The sequence below is a fragment of the Scleropages formosus genome, chromosome 4, assembly GCF_900964775.1.
Source record: "Scleropages formosus chromosome 4, fSclFor1.1, whole genome shotgun sequence".
NCBI lineage: Eukaryota > Metazoa > Chordata > Actinopteri > Osteoglossiformes > Osteoglossidae > Scleropages > Scleropages formosus.
This window is the reverse complement of record NC_041809.1, coordinates 28,201,235-28,222,251: the sequence shown is the minus strand read 5'-3', so window position 1 is coordinate 28,222,251 and position 21,017 is coordinate 28,201,235. Positions and strand designations below refer to the sequence as shown.

Sequence of the window (21,017 nt, the reverse complement as noted above, 5' to 3'; positions counted from 1 at the left end):
CGGGAACTGACCACACATCTGTGGGACTAGAGCAGTGAGTGGATCGACTCCTTCCTTACCTCATTCCCTCGATCCCTCCTTCCCACTACTCGGTTCTTCAGCTCCGTCAATTCCTCTGGCGCTTATCATGACAAAGTTAACCTGACTGCTAAGTGAGACACAAAGAGAAATAATCATAATGTAATTCTTTTTAAACGACTTTGACAAAACTAACTCTGATACGAGCGGTGGGGTGGCTGGCAGCTGCGCACCGCCTTCATGGTCTCACACGTCGTCGCGCCGCAAGTAACTGGAGAAATGTGCTGCTCACCCTCGAAGGTGACATGAGGACTTCCACCCGTTGAATCTGCGGGCAATAACTGGGGAAAGTTCGCGCAAAGCCAAGCTTTTCGGAGAAGAGAAATCGCACGCGTACACGTCTGAAGTGGCAGCACTTTTCCACTCGCCACAACTTCTGGTGTGAAATATTTAAAATACAGACTGACTCAGTCCCGTGCCGGAGCCTCAGAATCCTGCGATTTGGGTCCGCAGGAGGGGGCTACAGGGAGGGTCCCAGAACTCAACCTGCCTCCCGGTGAACGGGGGGCCCGGCATCTGCCGCTCATGCTCGTGGATCCCAGTTTGTATATGAAACCCCCGCTCCACTGAACGGATTATAAACGGACGTCAAAACCACGGATTCACGACCGGGACCCGCGGATTGAGGGTTCCGATCGTGGGAACTAGTGGAGCGGCTCGGTTCTGACTGCAGGGGAGCGATGCGGTCCTTCCTTTTCTCTGTGGCTCTCTTGTGAGTAAACGATACCAATGGACCTGCTGGCTGTGCGTGTCCGGGGGGGGGGACCGCAGTCCAGGGACCCACGGGCATTTTGTGCTGTTCCAGACCATAAGGAACACTATAAAGCAGACACGGCCAACAGAGCTGTTTATCTGATACTTTTCAGGAGCTGTTACTGCTTACACTTCAATAGAAAGAGCAGCAGGTGTTTATGTTTAGAATCTACATTCACATGTGATTCTTGGTGCTGGCCCAATTTTTTTACTTTACTTTTTGAGCAGGTAGTGAGTTACAAATAGTAGTTACAACTAGTTGTTGCTAGTTACTTACTTGACTGCATGATAACCAGGGGATCAGCACTAGGTAAAAAGTAAATGCTCTTAGTGCTGAAGGTAGGGCTAGACTGGCACAAGTGAGCCTTTTAGGGACACAGGGGGAGAGATTGGGTTAAAGAGGACACACCTGTGACTAAAACTTGCACACTAAAAACCACACTGTATAAATAGGAAAAGCCCAGATCTGTAGGCAAAGTCAAATGAAATATCTGACAAACAGCCAAAAAACAGCCAAATGAGATAAAAGATGTGTGCACTGTGTGGCCCAAAGGAGTGTAAACCTGCATCTTCCCAATCCTCCCTGCACATCTGTAACTCCCCTTTCCTTTTGCCTTCTCCTCCAGTCCCTCTCCTCCACATCTGCTTCTGAGCTCCAAATCTCACTATCACTGCTATGCACAGTGACAGGTGGCAGTAATGAGGAGCAGAAGAGGGGAGGTTTACTCTTTCTATTGAGCAGAAAGCCACCAGGTTGCTCTACCCTTGCTATCTGGGGGAGGCCTGGCATCACTCTGGGTAAAACAGAGGCATAATATAGGGAAGAGCTGGGGATTGCTGTTTTGTTCCTTATCTGATAGTTTTTTCCAGATTGAAAGACAGCATAATTGTGTAAAAAAGCAGTACAGGTGACCCAGCCTGTACTCCACTAGCTGACATGGTCATTCCTGTTGTCTTTAGTGTCTTGTCATTATCTTTGCCAGCCCTCTTAATTAATATTATTGGTGTAATGATATCTTAAATTTCTCTTTCTCTTTCCCTTCTGCTGTACCTTCTGTTTCTCAGATGTGTCCAGACACTGTTTGCTGCGTGCAGCCCTATGCAGGTAAGACACTGTGTGTGTGTGTGTGTGTGTTTGTCAAAAATGTAGTCTCTTCACATTTCATCCCGGTGGTAACATGATGACAAGTATAGACAATGATTACAGAGAGAAAATTACATGCAAGATTAATGACTGACACTGACTGAAATATACTAAGGAGGAGTGTTAGGTGTGTGTTTACGATGGTGTCAATGTCTGGGTGTCAGTAAGTGTATATGATGGTGTTAGCATCCACCTGTACGGATGAATGAGTCAGCGTCTGCTTAGCGCTGCAAACATCTACGTGTCGGACCAAGCAGGTGTTTGGCACGGATGGTGTGAACTTCAGTGTGCATGTGGAGAACCAGACACGGGTTCGTGATGCCATGAGCAGGAGGCAGCACCGGGTCTACCAGTTGTACAGCCGAACCAGTGGGAAGCATGTGCAAGTCCTGGGGAGGAAGATCAGTGCCAAGGGAGATGATGGAGACAAGTATGGTAGGTAAATGCAGACTGACACATATAAACACAAACACTAGTACACTCATATGTATGCATGCAAAAATAAGAAATGCACATTTTCGCCTTTAAGGCTGCCTTGTTCAGAGTAAATATACCCTTTTTTCTCCTCTCTCACTCATATTTTTGACTTTTACCTAAATAAAGGTGCTGAATGTATTGAATCATTGTCACAGTTTGCCAAGCCATACCAAGCCTTTTATAGGTAATTTCAAGGAATTGCAGGGTATACCAATCAAAGGGAATACCGAAACCTTTGGGTACCCTATCAGACCGTGTCAGAGTATGAAAAAGCTGAAAGAACTGGCAGTGGTCAGGTAAAAGCAGAAAAGCTGAAGGGAGAGACACTTTAATTACAAATATGTAATAAAAGGAGCCGCAGAAAGAAAAGCAGAGAAAAGGAAAAGGTTATAGATTTTATCAGACCTCCCGGCATTTAAGGTCACGGGAACCTTCTTATTTTTTTTACAAGGCAGAATCATCAGCCATGTTGAAATAGACGAAAGTAGTGCATAAGAAAAAGGAAAGGGAATTTATGAAGTGGGAGGTAGAAAGGTAGGCAACATCGTAGAGTGCACTGAATTAAGATAAAATAGGCAGAGGTACACGTTGTGTAATAAAATGAAACAAACTTAAGGGAATTCAAATTCCCCAAAGAATGTGAATTGACAAGACTGGAGGGTGAACATTAAACAGCCCTGCAGCAATCACAAAATAAAACAGTGCAGCGCTTGGGAGGATGGTTTGGATTCCAGAGCTGTTTTAGCCTTTCTTTGTCCCACTCTTGGAAATCACAACTCTTAATGGGGAGCAACACCCTCTCTAATAACTCACCTGTCTATCTGTCCCACTGCCTCTCTCTTCACAAGCCCAGCTCATAGTGGAGGCTGACACCTTTGGTAGCCAGGTGAGAATACGTGGGAAGGAGACTAACTACTACCTGTGCATGAACCGCCGTGGCAAGCTGGTTGGGAAGGTGAGTGCAGGAGCAGTCCAAAAACTCGGGGATCCGATGCTGGAACAGTGTGATGGCTCCGTGTTCTCACATCAGATCTAACCAGGCTGGTGTGTTTTCTAGAAGCCCAGCAGTCGCAGTGCAGACTGTGTCTTTGTGGAGATGGTGCTGGAAAACAACTACACGGCGCTGATGTCTGCACGCTATGCAGGGTGGTATGTGGGATTCACTAAGAGGGGGCGACCTCGGCGCGGCCCTCACACCCTCCCTAACCAGCAGGATGTGCACTTCATGAAGCGTTTCCCCCCGGGTGAGCAGCCAGAGCTCCACGCCTTCCGCTTCACCACCATCAGTAAGAGGAGCAAGAGGATGCAAGCAACAAACAGTCGCTAGCAGATCCAGCTAACACACACCCTGCCGACACATACGCTGCTAGCACACTCTGTTAAGATGCCCCCCATGATGAACAGACCCTGCTGATACACATCATGCAGGCAAACGCACTGTTAACGGACAGCAACCATGCACACCCTGCTGACACCGATCTTGCTAATATGTGCTGCATAAAGACTACAGGCAGCTGTCACACAACCTTCTGAATGTGCTAACAGAGCCCTGTGATACATCTCCCCGTATGTTGTCATGTACCACTATCCAGAATAGACCTGCATATGGCCCCCAGGGCTACAGACTGTTTCTTAACAAGCACTGGCGAGCTGACGCTGGCCTCTCAGCTTGATCATCTGTTGGACAGCAACTGTAATTGTATCACTGGCCGGGATGGACCGAGCGGTATAGTCCCAGAAAGCAGATTGACCTGAAGCACGGAGGCCCTTTTGCAGGACAAGAAACAACGTACGCAGTCAGTCCAGACAGAGCATCAGACCCAAATCAGACCATGAGCCCGACCAGAGATCACAGGAGAAAACTGACAATGAAAGGGAAGGGCTCTCTTTCCTTGCTGCTAAACCTGCTAAACGTGAGACTGTGTGCATGAGCGTACTTACATGTGACCGATCGAAGTGTGAGAACCCAAAAAAGCTGACATCAGCTGTCCTGTGTGACGCTGTGAGGATCAGGGGTTGGAGAAAACTGTGGATGTATTGTCCTCACATCTCCAAACAGCCCATCAGGCCTGCCATGCCAAAAAAGCCAAGCTACCAAAGACCCTCTCCGTGCTTTACTGAAGACGACACAGGGAGCTCCTGCTCACCGGTGACATGAAAGCTGCTACCAGGATGGTCGACTGATCATCAAAGCCTCATATATGTGTACTAAAGGGATCAACTAGGAACAAAAAATTCATTCAAATGTAAACAAAATAAGCAAATTATTATTATTGTTATTATTATTATTATTTAGAAAAAACTATTTATTTAAGTTCTGTATATGGCACTCAAGTAAAGACGGTTTTGACTGCCTCATTAAAGAGTTTATGTTGTAGTATATCATTGTGGTTCTGCTGTTGTCTCAAATTGTCCTCAACTACTATAAAAATGGAATAGATGGGAGTTTACTGTCGATGAGCTACAGAAGCCCATCTACACACTCACTGTCACACAGACATGCTTACTATCACCATCTACAAAACTTGGCACCCTGATAAACTCACACACAAGGAGACATCCTGAGAGGTCTAATCCAATGTTATAAATTGTTTATTTGCAAAATTTCTTTGTCATGTGTTTTTACAAATCCTTTACAAAATTATAGGTAACACCAGGTAGGAAATCGAGTCTACAGCTATAAGGCGAGGAGGAGTGATTTGTCACCATCTGGTGGTCGTATTAGGTAATTACATTGACTGCGTTACGTCACCGTGTCTTGAGAACAATTGGAGAAGAGAGAAAGGAAAAAAAAACACTCTTTGAAGTGTCTTTATTGTTGCTGACTGTGAAACCTGGGTGTGAACCCACTTTGGCAGTCATAACTAGATCAATCCACATGGGCTCTCATTCTCAAAGCTTCCAGCAAGTGAAGGGCAAGGCTTAGAACATAACCACATTCCTCAGGGAGGGGGAGAGGTGTGTACTTGACCACAGTAATCTGCCTGGAGCAAGTCTCTCGACTCCATTCAATGCCAGCAGGAGGCACAGTAGTTAGAGGAACAGGTCGTGAAATCAGAACATGGCGAGTTCAGTTGCTGTCTGGGCATTTCTCCTGTGTCTGGAAATGCTTTTGCTTAACTTGCTACACCTCAAATTCTTTGAGAAAAAGATACAGCTGTAAAAATGTAAATTATTAAAATTGTGAGCTTCGCACGGTTGCTCAGCTCATAAGCTCTGCCAAGCAAATAAACAGTTCCTGGCAGGAATGCGACTTTTCTCCGCAGCCAAATTATAACCTGTGGGCAACAGGTTTAGTTTGAGGCAGCTAGCTGGAGATCTAGGCCTGACTTACCAACATGTTATGAAGGATGTATTAACAGCAAAGACAACAGCAATACGTGAATCTGGAAAAGGAGATCTCCATTTGACTGCCCACCTGCGGCAGGCTGCACAGGCAGTGCTCAAGGTGGCAGCCTTTAATAAATACAAGCATATTCATCATAATAAATATAATAAATAATAAAGTGATCCTAAGTGTGGGGCCAAAACTGCTTGCCTTTAAAGTAATCTTCACTTGAACCCTGATTTAATTTGTTCTCATCACTGACTCAGGGATGCTGACTTCCACACAAGGAGTTTCATGGGCATAAGACACCTACCTGAGCATCTTCACACTCCTTCACACCACACTTTCTCAAGCTCTGTAGCAGTCATGTCCTGCGCAGTATTTCATGGTAATATTTGACTGAATAAAGACTGCCTTTGTGAAATTAATTTTTAACAAGTTTATTTACTAAATTAGGGTAGCGTGGAAGGTAGGGCTGCACCTGGGCTGTTTGGCCGTAGGTTCAAATCTGACTCTGTGTGGAGTTTGCATGTTCTCTGCGTGTCCGTATGTGTTTTCTCCCGAAGTACAGAGGCATGCAGTTCGGGAGAACTTGTGATACTCAGTTGCCTGTAGTGTGAATTGGTGATGGCACGCAGGAATGGACTGGCATCCTTCCTGGGGTGTGCCGCCCCTGTCAGCCTTGCTTCCTAAGACAGGCTCTGGGCAGCTGAGACCCTGACCAGCTCAAATGGATAAGTGAGTAACTTAGGAAGTCTTGTTTTTCACCATTACATTGTCTATCCATGCACCATCAATAAGAACTTGTCCAGTACAGGGTCACAGTGGTTTGGAGCCCATCCCGAAAGCATAGGACTGGATTCAAAGCCACATTTGAACAAAACATCCATTGTTTGTGTTGCGCTGAAACCATTCTTGTCTGAAACAAAACTTTTTTTTTTTTTTTAAACATCAGATCTGCTTGACAAGTTCACTTGCTTCTGTAAGGATATCCTACAAGAAGAATACCCAGAGTCTTGGCAGGACAAATTATAGAATAACCTAATCTGCATCCTAGTAACAGTGTGGTGCAAAAAAGTTGGTGCTGACTATTTTAAAATGTGCACAATTTTGCCTCTCCCCTCACCAAACTCAGCCCTTTATCTGCTGGAAAGTTTATGGAAGAAAACAGCAAAATGAAGCAGCAAACAGCAACAAAAGGGACTCTAGACTTGGGGTCACTCATTTTCTCAAACAGTCCAGCTAATAGATAAGAACAGAATCCACAGCTGTAGAGTCACATTTAAGGTGTGACAAGTGTTACTCTGGTGCATTTAAAGGAGCGCTGAGACCCTCTCAACTCCAACAAGGGGTCAGCTGCAGGGGACTGGACCACCGCTCGATGTTGAATCAACATTGCAGAGAGCACTGCAGGAAAAAGACCCAGTGGATGATTTTTGAACTAATGTACATTAACCCTCCTTCTCCAGGCCTCTAGCCAGCACATCAATAAATTAGCAAACCCCACTTTGGAGGAATGCATTTTGGGCTACACTTGAAAGAGCCCCAGGCGTTCCAGAGTCAATGGAGCCGGCCGGCCGGGTGGAGCGGTTGTCTGAGGCCCACGGCATCCCACCCAAGGCCTCCATCCACATCCCCTCCTGGCGGCAGCTCGGCCAGCCCGGCGACCACAGCCCACATTCCGAGACTGCATGCACCTCCACTTGACAGAAACATCAGGAAGCTGCAGACTACCTCCCCAATATTAATGTCTTGCTAGTGTGAGCTCACAGATACAAGTGCAGAGAATACGCAAGCATACCACACCTAAATAAGGCACGCACATACGTGTGTAAATACACCTTCACAGTCAAATACTTTATTCTTTTATAATGTCTGCTTTTGTCATTTAAAAAAATCATTTTAATATACAACACAATTTTGACAAGACACTTCTGTTTACAGCTAAACTTAGTTCGATGTTATAGGTTTTTAAGAACCTAGGCAGGCAGACAGCAAAGAGGGGTGCAGGTAAGGACGATGAAACTATAATGGTTAGTACAGTATTCCCCCCCAAAAAAAAACACTTCACCTCAGAAATAAAAAATAAAAAAGACAAAAATAGTTCAGAGGACACCACAACTGGAGACCTTTCCATCAATCATGCACTTCAGGCTCCAGGTCAAGTTAAACAGTTACAGTTCATCTTTCCACAACTTCCTCTTTTTTGTGCCACAAAATAGTGAAATGAGATCCTTGAGCCTGGTGGAGGCTTGTCCCACAGTCTGCTGAGTGCGTGGGGGCCAGATTCCACACATCCTCCCCTCCCATTCGTGCCGCGCCCGTTGGCTGAGATTAGAGTCCTGTCTCTCCTCATGTCGGTCCGTCTCTAGGGCGGTAGGCTGGCGGGATGGCACAGTGGCGCTAGAGGAGCACCCGCTAGCACAGAACATCCAAGAGCAGCAATTCAGGGTACAGAGCAGTGGGTGACATGGCGAGGAGATGACGGCCGAGGGAGCAGTCCTCCGGGCTGCTTATGTGGGTTGCCCCATCCACCCTAAACCAGACACCAAGACACAGGACACACACACACGCACACACACGCGCGCACACACACACACACACACACACACACACACACACACACACACACACACACACACAGAGTTGTCACCACTGGACCTGTAACAAGAGAGGACACAGGCTAAATTTAAAAAAAAAAGAAAAAAAATGTAGCTTTGGACTATGTCCTTGAGAGAACCTGTGTGTGTGAGAGAAAGCATACATACATACCTGCTATCTGGAAATGTAGGTGTAAGTGCGGGAAGGGGATCGCCCCTCTGTCTGCCCAATAGACGATACGTTCAGGAAGTCCCAGATGAGAATAGTGTCGTCATGAGAACTACTAATGATCTGGAACTCATCAAACTGCAGCCGGAAAACACGGCCAGAGTGTTCCTGGAAAACAACATTGTCAAGGTAAATATTAGGACTGAAACAGGATTGCCCCACTTCCAGAGCAGTGCTCTTGGAACAGTCCCGTAGTTATAAAGCCTGGTTGGTCAGAACTAATGATTTAAATCCCTCCACACATTCTCAAAGAAAAGATCAATCATGGAAGCAGACACAAAGTAAGATAGACAGGCAATGGCACAAAGTCACATGGATGGGTGGCAAGGCAGAAAGGACAGTTACCTGACCAGTTAAACCAAGAGGAGTGGAACAGAGGAAATTGCTCACCACCAGCATCAGATAAAGAGACAGTGACACAGAATCAAGGAAAGGGATGGTGGCAAAGAGACACAAAGATGAGAGATATAGGCTAGAGACACAGAGGAAGGGGGAAAGCTTCACACACAGTAACCTAGATGCTCACCACCAGTGTTCGTAGACAGAGGGTGCTAGCTGGTGCTCGAGGATCTAAAGCAGCTTGGAGATCCCACACTTTAATTTTACTGCAAAGTGAGAAAGAGTCCATTGGGGATTAGAGATCTCATACAACAACTGCATAAACACAAAGTGTGTGTATGTTCCTGTCCCAGACAACCAGCTGTAACATGTGCGTTTCTCCTACCCATCATAGGCTCCACTGACAATCCTCTTGTTGTCAAAGCGAATGCAACGCACCAGTTCCTCATGTCCTTCTAAAACGCGCAGGCATGCACCACACTCAATGTCCCACAGCCTGTGGGCAGTAAAATACAGTAACATATATAGAAAAGGGTGGAAATCCCCACACACACACACACACACACACACACACACACACACACACACACACGTGCGCGCACACATACACACTAACCGGATAGTGTTGTCAGATGAACCGCTGACCACGAGCCTATCTCTGTATTGCAGGCAGGCGATGCCCCGCTTGTGTCCATTCAGGGTTCGGACAAATTCACATGTGCTTGTGCTCCACACCTGGAGAATAAGAGTGGGCAAATGGGTGTTACTTGCTTATATTCAAACTACAGCTGGATCCCTGGCAACACCAAAGTAAAATTTGACATGTGATAAAAACTGCAGCTTAATATCCCAGGCAAAAGTTTGCCACTGTACCTTCCACTAAGATACGTGACTTGAATGAGTAAATATACATGAAATTTAAACTTAACAGCTATTGAAGAACTCAAGTGGTAACAGGTAACATAGTGGTTAAAGCTCCTGTATCTGAAAGACCCAGGTTCAAATGCTCTAGTACTCTTGAGCAAGGTATTTACTCTAAGTTGCTCAGGTTTAAAAACAAAGAGAGACTTGTTTAAAGAGTTGGATGATTGTACATAGTTTAACTTTGTTGGGGGAAAGCATCAGCTAAATAGCATACAGTACATTGTAAATCACCTTGGTGAATACAGTGCTTGGACTAACTACCAGCGAACTCTATGTTGTGTTGCTTTGGAGAAAAGAGTCTGCTAAATAAATAAATGTAAATACATACATGTAATCCCACATCACAGAGCAGAAAGAACACCGATGAGCTGTGTGCCCCTCTTCGACCTTTAATCCCATTGCTAGGGCTAATGCTAACCTCCAGCTGCCCACAGGATTCCCCTGCCCTTGCTCTATAGAGCCAAGAATTCCAGAAACACTAATGGGGTGGATATCTCCCACTCCACACATCCTGTCATGGGCCCTCCCCAATTATTTCTTCTGTATGAGAATATTTTTTAAGTATACGACATTTTTGGCAGGAAACCATCTTATGGTATTATTTGGTCATGCCCCCATTTTTCCTTATATTCTGCTGCCCGAAAAGCCCCACATTGCAGGGGAAGGTGAGGTGTTTGTGTAACTGGGCCCTCACTATAGGGGGGTGCATGTGCCTTGTCTGCACTGACCTGCACAGACTATACATGGCCAGGGGGTTACTGCAGCAATCCATGGGATGAGAATGTAAAAAGGACCTGAGGCTCAGCGCTAGCCAAGGCTGAAAGAACATACAGTGTAAAAGCAGAATGCACTTGCAATACAACATCGCCATCCACTGGAAGAGCAGTGGAATTAAACTGTGAGCACATGTGTATGGAATAAAGGATACAGTGAAGGGCTTTGTACTTAAAAGCTACAAAATAACATTGCTGTTTTTGAAAAACCTTAACAGCATCAACCGGTATTCACTTGCATGTTACCTGAAAATTACCATCAAAGGTATATGAACAAAAAATGCGCCGTTATCAAAGCCCCAGCACTTTCAACAATTTTAAAAGTCCATGACAGCTTCAAACTTATAAAAGGAGTCTCAAACATGAGGAGATGAAAACCTGAAGAAAATATAATAAATATAGAACAGTTTGTAATAACTGAACAGAGCTAAAAAGCTAAAGCTTCTGGGACTCTGAGGACTTTTTTGTGGACTGAGGTCCAAGTCCAAACTCACCTTGATGGTGCGGTCCCCCGAAGCAGACACAATGTACTTGTCATCAAAGTCAACAACGTTGACAGCGGCACGGTGGCCCACCAGCACGCGCCGCAAGCTGATGTCAGTGGGCGACGCCATGTCCCACACAGCAATGGAGCGGTCCTTGGAACACGTCACCATTAGGCCGTTGCAGAAGCGCAGATGCAGAACAGCCTCGTTGTGGTGAATCAGGGTGTTGAGCACCTCTCCTGAATTCACATCCCAGACCCTGAGGAGTGATCCAGGATGTCACATGTTTCAAACGGCCCTTGGCCCTCAAACATATCCCAAGCCCCATGCAACGCTGTCACCCTCCAAGTTTACCTGACGGTGGAATCGGAGGAACCTGTGACAATGACCCTGTCGTCATACTGCAGGCATAGCACTGAGCCCGTGTGGCCGGTCAGGACCCTCAGGCACTCCAGAGTCTGTTTGTCCCACACCTACAGCACACACAGCTAGCCTGTGTCATGGCAAGTCTGGTAAACACACAAAGCGAAGCACGCGCAAAGTGATGCATACACAACGACCGAAAAAACACAAGCACAGCGACACACCTTAATGGAGTTGTCCCTGAGGCCACTGATGATCTTTTCATCGTCGTACTGCAGGCAGTAAACCCCCTTGCTGTTTTCCGAGCGACACTGAATTCTTTGCAGGTTGTGTCTTCCGCAGCGCCAGTTTGCCTCGATCGTCTGAGAGGCGAGAGAGAAAGGGGAGTGTTACGCAAGTAGAGAAAGTAAAAGGAGAAAAAACAACCTTCATTTGTTCCAAACAGACCTACCTCAATATCCTGGATGATTTTAGGGTACAGGGAGTGGTAGTAGCTGTTTGGAGGAACCTCTGCTGTACGATTCTTGAACAGGTACTTTTCCCTGGTGAAAGACAACTGCGCTAAGTGAGATGACACAATTCAAAAGGAGAAGCACACAACCGTACCATCCTGATGCCGGGGACAGACAAGAAAGATCACAGCAGTCATCACATGAATAGGCTCCTCTAGAAGCTCATATCCTCCAACTGCCATGAACTCACCACTGGTGCCTTTCAGACAGGCCCTTCCACAGGGGGTCAGTGCGGACCATGCGTTCGATGAGCTTCTTCCAGAGCATGCCCTCAGAGATGACACGCTGCCACTCCTTACACACCAGCTCAGCTGCACACAGTGAGCGCGCATCCAGAAAGGACAAGATGTTCTCTGCTATGTGGTCCAGGCCCTGGGCTGAAGAAACACAACTCATGAGAAAGACAGTTTTGGGCATTTGGGTGCTTCCTGAATGAATTCTAATGTACATATTTGTATTAAGTGTTGCCTGTACCCAAATATTTGCGTGAAGTCTATAAGTGACAAAACATGTTCATATGAGCTATGCTGGCACGATGTGAATGGGCATGCATCAGCTGGCACCCTGAAGAGCTTTTGCAGCATAGCTTTGAGATACAGGCTGACGTGTCCCAGTGTTTGTGGGTGTATGTGTTAGTAAGTCTGGCACAGGGGTTGATGCAGAAACATGTGTGCGAATTTATATGTTTATACCTGGTAGTGCCGTAATAAAATCCCTTTGCAGCATTGGTTTGAGGTAGGAGTTAATGTGGCCGTGTTGGTAATGGCACATGCGCGAGATGAGGTGCTCCACAAACTCCACTTGGTCAGCTTCAGACCACTGGTCAAACAGCTGTATGCACCTGTCCTTCTCTTTCTCATAGTTGCCCTCTGATGGCCTCTTCCTGGAGCCTGTCACCGGCCCATTAATAATCTGAGTAGAAGAAAAGTGGTAAGGACCATTAGCCGGAACACACAAACCATCTTCTCAACTTGTGATGAGGTTGTCCCAGCAAACTGCAACTGACCAAAACCTGACTTCCCAACTGACGGGCCATAAACTGTCAGCTAGGTTTCCTTCAGATGCATGAGCTCAGACTGTTAGCTAAAATGGGGTGTCTTCCAACTGACTCAATCTGGACTGTCTACTAGAGGGAGCTGCCCAGCACTCAGATTTACCCACCTTAAACACCGTGGTCTTCTTTGGGGAAAGTTCATCATTTTGGGACTCCATTACAGAGGTGTTCTGGAAAAGAGTGAGGGATTCTGAGTGTAATGGAGGTGGGTTAAAAGCTTCACACACAGGCTTCAGAGGAAGAACAATGTGAATGTCAAACAAAGGCAATCCTTTCAAGCCAGGTGAAAGACATCTTTTTGTTTCCATTATACACGTAGTCCCATTAGCTACCAATAGCTCTGCGAAACGGATGAGGTCCACAGAGAGCTCTTTGAATTAGTCTGAGCTCTTTGCTCCACATTCCAATCAATGGGGCCTGTGTTAGGCCACAGATCAGTGCCAACCTGCATGGGGGTAACCCACTATAGTGCGAGTTGATTCATCAGATGTAAGGAAGGCCACACACAAAAGCAGAACATCTCTGGCTGTTTGTGCCAAGAACTGATTTCAGCAACTCTACAATGCATTCATGCAAAGGACTTTCTCTCCCAACTATTTGGATTCTGACAGGTTCTTTTACATTCTTGGTTGCATTGTGGGTTAGGCATGTTTGTATCGGAGGGTAGTTCTGTTCAGACATGGGTTTCAATGGGTTTGAATCTGACTCAGCTTGTGTAGAGTTAGAATGTTCTACCCATGTTTGTGTGAATTTTCTTTGGGTGCTCTGGTTTCCTCCCACAGTCTAAAGATATGTTAGAGGAAACCAGGTGGAGGGGTGACTCTAAACTGCTCTTATTTTGTGTGAGTATGTTATAGTCTTCCCCATGATTTACAAAAGTAATTAATTCCTTAAAAAAAAAAAAAAAAAAAAACACTTCATAAGGTGAATTCTCAGAAAGTGAAGACATCATTACTATTAGTTTAATGGCAAGCAGTGTGTGTTCCTGAGCTCAAAATTGGACATCCATTTATGTTAAAATTTCACAAAATCCCATTAAAATGGACAAGTACCTCAACAGTTAATGATATGAGACGGTTACTGTACCAGCCCTCACTGAGCTCTCTTGTAGCAATCACATACCCTTAACTAATGTCCACAAACAAGACACATACGATACTCAGCGTGTGTATGTGCATCCTACAAAGACAAAAAAAAAAAAAAAAAGGAAGACAAATCGATGAAAGCAATGACACAGACATTGTTCGGAGAGTCCAAAGAAGCCATGATTACCAAGATCATAAAACTAGCAAACAAGGGGTTACTGTAGTGACAAACCAAACTAACTGCAAAAAGACCACAAGGTGACTCTGAACTCGCACCGCTTGACCACCCGGAGACTGGTGAAAGCCAAACGTAGTAATCATAAACACAAAGAAATACCTTGCAAGTTAAAGTAGCAGTATTAAATGACACTCCTTGTACAACTGAAATCTTTTCACCTGAATTACGTCTACCTTGGCGGAGCGACTGTACACTTGTTTGCTGTATAAATGCAGGAGTGCTTGCAGATGGTTTGATTCTGTACACAGAATTGCAAGTTACCTTAGATGAAAACTAGTTTATAACTGCAACCATAGTAAATGTCCCATCTGGCATGAATGAGGAAGGCACACCCTCACTCTTCGTCTTTCCCTAACCACCCCACACAAGCTCACTTCATTACCTCCATCTACCTCATGTGCCTTCTTCACTGCTCATTAACCTAGATCACATCAACAAATTCTTCATTCTGAGCAGATGCCTTGTGGATTCATTCAATAACTTTCTTCTCATCTATTCTCCAGCCACATAGTCAACAAAATGTGGGCCAACAAGACACAGGCTGACATCCACACTACAGGACCACAGTAACACAGCTGGGGAGGGATAAGCACACCACTAGCCCAGGGCTGTAAAAAAGAAAATCCTCTTCATTGCACATGAAGGGCTCTCCCACAGAGCATTACTAGTATATGTCCAGACTTGCAAAACGAATGCCGCTGAAAACGGCTGATTCAAAGCACTGTAAAGTGCTTCTTGGTAAGTCACACCTGTATTTACTGAGCTCTGGGCTCTTTTACAAAGGTGCCAGGCTCAGATACTGGGCAGACTTGATGGGACACATCAATCTACAAACATCAGAAGATGCGCCCTGACACACAGTGGCAAACCCAGACAAACCTGAGACACATTCTACAGCAGAAATCAAAACCCCAGTCAAAATCTAGTCATTTGACCTAATATCACAGTAAGCTCACACACAAGCCAACCTACATGCACACACCGCCACATGCGATACTTTTACAATAATGCATCATTCACTCCCTCATGCATCCTGGACCAGGAATGGGGGAGATGCAGGACAAATGGTAGAAAGGGGTCCGCACAGTTGATACACAGGGAAAGGGTCCAAAAGGAAGGGGATGAAGTGTCAGGAGGGAGGCTGAAGGAATGCGCAATGTGGATGACACAGCACAGGGGCAGAAATGAAGAGAGGCACCTGATTGTGGCCCAGGACACTGGGCATGCTCTGTAGACACCTCAGGGCACACAAGCTCCCTGCCACCGAGGAACAGCCCAGCCTGAGAGAGCGAGGCACAGAGCACTGCGGACAGAGAGAGGGAAGACGGAGGGAAGATGGAGGGAGGACAGAGGGAAGAGGGGGAGAAACAACTATTAGAGTGAGTCTTACACACCCATGCGCACGCACACACACAGACACACCAGAAAGGAGGAGTGGGGGCATGTACACCAGAACCAGAGGGAAACTTGAAAAGGCTCCAGTGATTTGGAACAAACTGCATTTCAGTGAAAACATAAGAAGTGACATCAACTTACACTCCATCCCCTCCCAGCTACAACTCATCTCACCAGCAGCTCAAAAATACCATTACATTCACAGGTATTCATTTAGCAGATATTTAGACCCTTTTCTCCAAAGCGACATACAGCCCAGAGTAAAACCCTCACACAGAGGGAGGTTCTCAAGACTTGAGCTGAGAAATCCTGGCTTTTATATCCTGTTGCAAATTATTGAAGTCTCCTCCTCATCCACTGCTTCTATTTGCCATGTTTAATGTACTTCAAACTAAAAGCAGCAGTGGACAGCATCAGGCTCCTCTCATTCCCCCTCACAGAGAGAGATGATGGAATTTCAGACTGGCTTGAATGGCCCAGTTGTTTCCAGCCCTGCAGGTCCACTAGAGTCAGCAACATGGGGTCCTGCCTGCTGTGCTCCACCAAGCTCAGCCCTTCCTTCACCAGCCACAAACACCAGCAAGGAGTCCTCTAGCAATATTAGTTCTTGCTCTTTCCTTACTCTCTCCCTCACAAACACACACACAAAACCAGCTGCAAGTCTGACCAAAACACTCCTGGTGTGTGGTGTAGTCCAGGCTATTTGCAAAGTCCTTCTACAGAGCGAAAAGCACTTCTGATCAATTTCCCTGTCATTAATTTAAACATATAAAATTTCAGCATCACGCTCTCCAGATCCAGCACTATTATCTAATGGGCTATATTTCTACTCCACTTCCACAACAAGTGGGGCTGTAAATAAATCCATTTTGTAGGAAAACATTTACTCACACTCACTTTCGTCAACAGCTTGTCCTTGTCAGGGTCGCGGTAGAGAGGAGCCTATCCCGAAAACACTGGGCGCAAGGCTGAGGAGGGTACACCCTGGACGGGATGCCAGTCCATCACAGAGTAGCCAGATATGGAAACACGCACTCCACACTCACCCATTTACACAGTACAGACAATTTAGCATCGCTAATTCACCAGAACTGCATGTCTTAGAACTGGCAGGAAACCCACACTGGCACGGGAATAACATGCAAACCCAGCACAGACTGAGCCGGATTTGAACCTACCCCTGAACAGCTCAGACACTGTGAGGTGGTAATGCTAGGAAAACAGTTAATGCTTCTAAATTAGCGCCAACATAAAGGATGGCCCAGTAATAAAAGTAAGTTATGGAATAAGAAAAAGAACTGAGGACACACTTCTGATCCACCCGTTTTCACTGCTTATTTTGAATCCTGCGTATCTGTTTCCTTCATGAAAAATACGATCTCTTAAATCCTGTAATCTCTCGCAAATGGCCAGAGGTTGTCATATGGTTCACGCTAAATTACCCATACTGCGTGAATGGGTGAATGAGTTTGTGGATGTGTGGCTATCCTGCAACAGACTGGGATCCCATCCAGGGTCCCTAGCCTTGTGCCCATTGACTCCAGGATATGTTCCCGGACCCCTGCAACCCTGACCAGGACAAGCGGTTAATGAGATGGATGGATGTTATATGGTAAAGGGAAAATGTTCTCTCAGGAAAAGGCCATTCCTGTGCTGAAGAACTGTGGACTAACCACATGCTGCAAGACCCTCGTGTCCAGATGAGCTCAGACCATCTGCTCGACTGTCCTAACGCACTCAAGATCTGGAAATCAACAATTAAAAAAAAAAGAGCTTCACATGTCACTCAGCACAGATACCACAAAAGCCTCCAAGAGAAAAATGCTGATTGCCAAAGTCCCAAGTATCCACCGGGAGATGTGGCATAAATCCCAGACTTGTGAGAACGAATGCACGAATACGGAGCCCAGCATGGAAAAGCATGAGCAGCAGCGTGTATGAGACGCTTGATGAAGAGAGAAACTGCATCTGACCAACAGGACCCTTACAAAGCACAGGTGAAGTCCTGATGATGATGGGCTCATAGTGGCAGGTATTGTACAGGTTTAGGGAAATGTGCTGCAAACTGGACCACAGCTGCTGTCGTACCAGTATGCACAGAGTCCAGTCTAGAATTTCTGAAGTATCCAGGAATATTTTGAAGCATTTCTTAGAATTTTGGCAAGCACTAACCCGTGGTTTAAAGATGAATTCTGTTTCAGACTCAGAGAGCAGGGTTTGTCCATAAACATTTTTATCTTTCATTTTACAATTTATAAAAATACACAGATAGGTAAACCGACTGAGAAAAACTAAACTGAGATACGTAAAATAAGACAAAATTTTTATTATACAAAAATAGCTAAACTGCTTGGCAGACATAACTGAGCAATTCGAGGTTTTCGTTTACAAAACAGAACGTGAGTGTTGCTAGTAATACTTAACATCTGCACAGCAGATTCAGAGCCAGCGGTTAGAAGATGGGCAACTACACACCTGCACAATTTATCAGGAAAAGAGCAAATTCCTCTACCTGTCGTTAATCACCTGTACTGGACGCGACGGGCTTCTCTATGCGCCTTTTTTCTTGTTTTACAGATACTTCCCAGCGCAGCGATGGTGTCACACACAGCGCTCACTTCCTCTGCGCAGAGCAGCAGTGATGAGATCAGACCGGTAACGACGGCGCGAGACCTCAGCTTCCGAGCCGAAGGGACCGGAAACGGACACCTTTTTTTTTCCTCTACCGCCGTCCGTGCCGCCAGCGCTATTATACCGGTGTTACCATACCGCGCTGACAGCGATGTACGGGTGTTGCCGCGCAGCGGACAATGAACTACCCTTCACACCCCGCCGTGAGCGTGTTACCTGTGTTACCGTGCCGATGACAGCGCTGTTAACCGTCTAACCGGGGCAGCTGACAAATCGTGTTACCCGCGTGTCACAGCTGCTGGGTCCCTGGGACTGGAGCCGTGGAGCTCCGCTACCCCTGTACCGCTGACACCACGGTAACTGGTGTTAGCGCACCACTGCTGAGAGCTCACCCAGGCTAGCGCTGTCGCCCGTGTGTTACCGGTGCTGGTGGATCGTCCACGCCACGGTCGGTGCTGCTAGTCCGGCGGCCCGTCACCGTGTGGCGCAGCGCCGCCGCAGCGGACACTAACCCACTTTCGGTCACACACCAGTTTTGTCTTTGTCTTCGCTTTACTCCTCCACCCGCATCGACAGCTCACAATATTCCGTGAGCATAGAGAAACGTTCGCGTACAGGCTCTCGAGCAGCCGAGCGGACAGACCGGCTGACACCTCAGCGAAAAAACCCGACGCGGGGCCCTCCCTCTGCCCTCCTCCCTCCTCCCCTCGTTCCTCGAGCCGGCCGCGACTCAGCGCTCCTCATCGCGGTTGATTTTCCTTTCGTTCTACTCACTCCCTCCTGAAGAACTAAGCCGTTTGATTTGAGCGAAACTCACCATCAGTTCGAGCGTTTTGTCCTCCATCTCCGGATCCATCTTGTCGTTACCCGAAGCCCGTAGCGAAAATGGAAACCCTGCCCAGCTCCGGCGGCCCACGGCTGGAGTGACGTCACAGAACACGGCAGAAGCCACCGCCTGGAAAACCACGCCCCTGATTGGTTGTTAACTGACAACGAGGGTGTTGTTAGCAGGACGTTAAGTTACGTGATTGGCTGTCCTGCTGCTAAGGCAAGGATGGAGGTAACCCCCAGCGACTAATTGTTCAAGTGAGAAGGGAAAACCGAAACACATTCTGAAGAACCACTTATAAGAACTGCTTAGTTCGGTCCTGGGGGGGGGGAAATTATTTTGTGGTCCATCGACATTTTATAATTTAAAAAAAAAAAAAAAAAAAAAAAAAAAACATTTTTTTGAAATATCACACGCGACGTTACTACGATTAACTGACGCTTTGGTCCAAAGCGGCTTAGTGTTCCGGATACTGCATATAGCAGGATATTTTTTACTGGATTTTTACAGTTCAAGCTAAATTCCATCCTTCCAAACTGGGATTCAGACAAAGCAACAGCACCAAAACTTGTCTAAACTCGTTAATACATATTTAACCTTTTAAGTACCACAGAAGACAATGCACTGCAGTCCTGCAGCTACCTAAATTATTGTGGTTACTAAAAACTGCTTCCTACCGTGTCTCAATATTTTTTCCCCATATTGGCACTTAGAATGTGTTAAAACCCTGCACTATGCCTTTGTATTTGAGTCTAAACCTACAAATAACTTTAGGATGTATACTTGCTCAGATTCACTGGCTTACCTTGTTTGTTAAACACATTTGATTCTTTAAATTGAACTCCTTAACCCACTGTAGTAAGTATATAGCAAACAAGGGGATTGGGGGGGGAGGATCACAAGAACTTGCACACCCATTTTGCAAACAATGAGAACATTTAATAACTGTGGCCAGTTATAACCAATTCATACAAAATAGTTACAACAAAAAAGCAACAGTGCTTGGGGGGACGCAAATGTAGAAAAGAGGGAAGTTGTTCCAGCTGTTTGTGTGACACTGATCATTCTATCGGTCTAGGTTATCAGAGCAACCAAATGACAAAGGACAGAGGCCAGGCCATCCCAAATAGCGTCTCTAACAGACTGAGGAGGCTCATTTGCACACAATCCCTACAACCTCAATGAGCCCTCATGACAAAGTCTCCAAGAAGGTGGCAAGAAGTTACCAAAACACTCAAATGCTTTAAAGAGGCTGTGCTTCTGTTGTCATGGCAGAGAAATCTATTCCCTGAATGACTGACAAAGTAAAGCATGGTTTATAACAGCAAGGGTAGCTCACCCAAATGGAGCTACACCTAGACACACAGGGAGGACAGCTGACACATGAGGAGACCACAGGGACTTGCCACATTGGTGGGCTACTATTGAAACAGCATCCTTCATTTCCCAGGCCTCATATTTCCACACCTCCCCAAGTAACACAAGTAAAGCATAACTTACTAATGTGATTCACTTATCTTTCAGCCCACCAATCAAATTAAACAAGACACGGTAAACAAGGCAAATAAATATTCATCCTCGGTGGACACGGCAACAGACATGGTTTAAATAGATGTACTGTATCTGGAGTGACTCCAAATTGTGTAGAGCTGAACACTTAAAAATCGGTGTACATCTCAACACACAAGTACACTTTGCCCTCTTCCACAGATGGAGTAAACAGCCCAAGTTGTATGCCCAATAGACACCTGCTTCAAGCGCACTGCCTTTTCCTACCCCA

The 21,017-nt window shown here is 46.0% G+C and overlaps 2 protein-coding genes across 5 annotated transcripts; one reads left to right on the top strand and one right to left on the bottom strand.

Moving 5' to 3' along the window:
- The first annotated feature begins 758 nt into the window (after positions 1–758).
- On the top strand, positions 759–4,058 carry LOC108934269 (fibroblast growth factor 18-like). Its single transcript, XM_029251366.1, has 5 exons — positions 759–790; positions 1,897–1,936; positions 2,233–2,410; positions 3,301–3,407; positions 3,510–4,058. The coding sequence occupies exons 1-5, from the start codon at positions 759–761 to the stop codon at positions 3,777–3,779; spliced, it is 627 nt and encodes a 208-aa protein (XP_029107199.1). The 3' UTR covers positions 3,780–4,058.
- A 3,566-nt stretch (positions 4,059–7,624) lies between these two features.
- LOC108934063 (F-box/WD repeat-containing protein 11-like) lies at positions 7,625–19,315 on the bottom strand. Of its 4 annotated transcripts, none has more exons than XM_018751554.2 (14): positions 19,226–19,315; positions 15,581–15,685; positions 13,167–13,229; positions 12,698–12,917; positions 12,196–12,382; positions 11,945–12,035; positions 11,718–11,855; positions 11,485–11,603; positions 11,140–11,389; positions 9,565–9,683; positions 9,334–9,444; positions 9,136–9,214; positions 8,553–8,717; positions 7,625–8,316 (listed from the first exon to the last, which is right to left on the bottom strand). In XM_018751554.2, exons 1-13 carry the CDS (start codon positions 19,262–19,264, stop codon positions 8,556–8,558), a joined length of 1,683 nt encoding a protein of 560 aa, XP_018607070.1. In that variant the 5' UTR covers positions 19,265–19,315; the 3' UTR covers positions 7,625–8,316; positions 8,553–8,555. The 4 variants fall into 4 exon arrangements, with proteins under 4 accessions (XP_018607070.1, XP_018607072.1, XP_018607071.1 ...); XM_018751555.2 differs by lacking the exon at positions 7,625–8,316 and adding an exon at positions 8,404–8,441; XM_018751556.2 differs by lacking the exon at positions 15,581–15,685.
- Positions 19,316–21,017: the final 1,702 nt, after the last annotated feature.

What these genes read in the sequence shown, in the direction of transcription:
- LOC108934269 (XM_029251366.1), top strand. Translation starts at nt 759, where the DNA reads ATGCGGTCCTTCCTTTTCTCTGTGGCTCTCTT. An exon ending in CTTTTCTCTGTGGCTCTCTT is followed by an intron (nt 791 to 1,896) that starts GTGAGTAAACGA and finishes TCTGTTTCTCAG; the next exon opens with ATGTGTCCAGACACTGTTTG. An exon ending in GTGGCAAGCTGGTTGGGAAG is followed by an intron (nt 3,408 to 3,509) that starts GTGAGTGCAGGA and finishes TGTGTTTTCTAG; the next exon opens with AAGCCCAGCAGTCGCAGTGC.
- LOC108934063 (XM_018751554.2), bottom strand. Translation starts at nt 19,264, where the DNA reads ATGGATCCGGAGATGGAGGACAAAACGCTCGAACTGATG. An exon ending in AAATCATCCAGGATATTGAG is followed by an intron (nt 11,856 to 11,944) that starts GTAGGTCTGTTT and finishes CTCGCCTCTCAG; the next exon opens with ACGATCGAGGCAAACTGGCG. An exon ending in GTCAGTGGAGCCTATGATGG is followed by an intron (nt 9,215 to 9,333) that starts GTAGGAGAAACG and finishes CTCACTTTGCAG; the next exon opens with TAAAATTAAAGTGTGGGATC.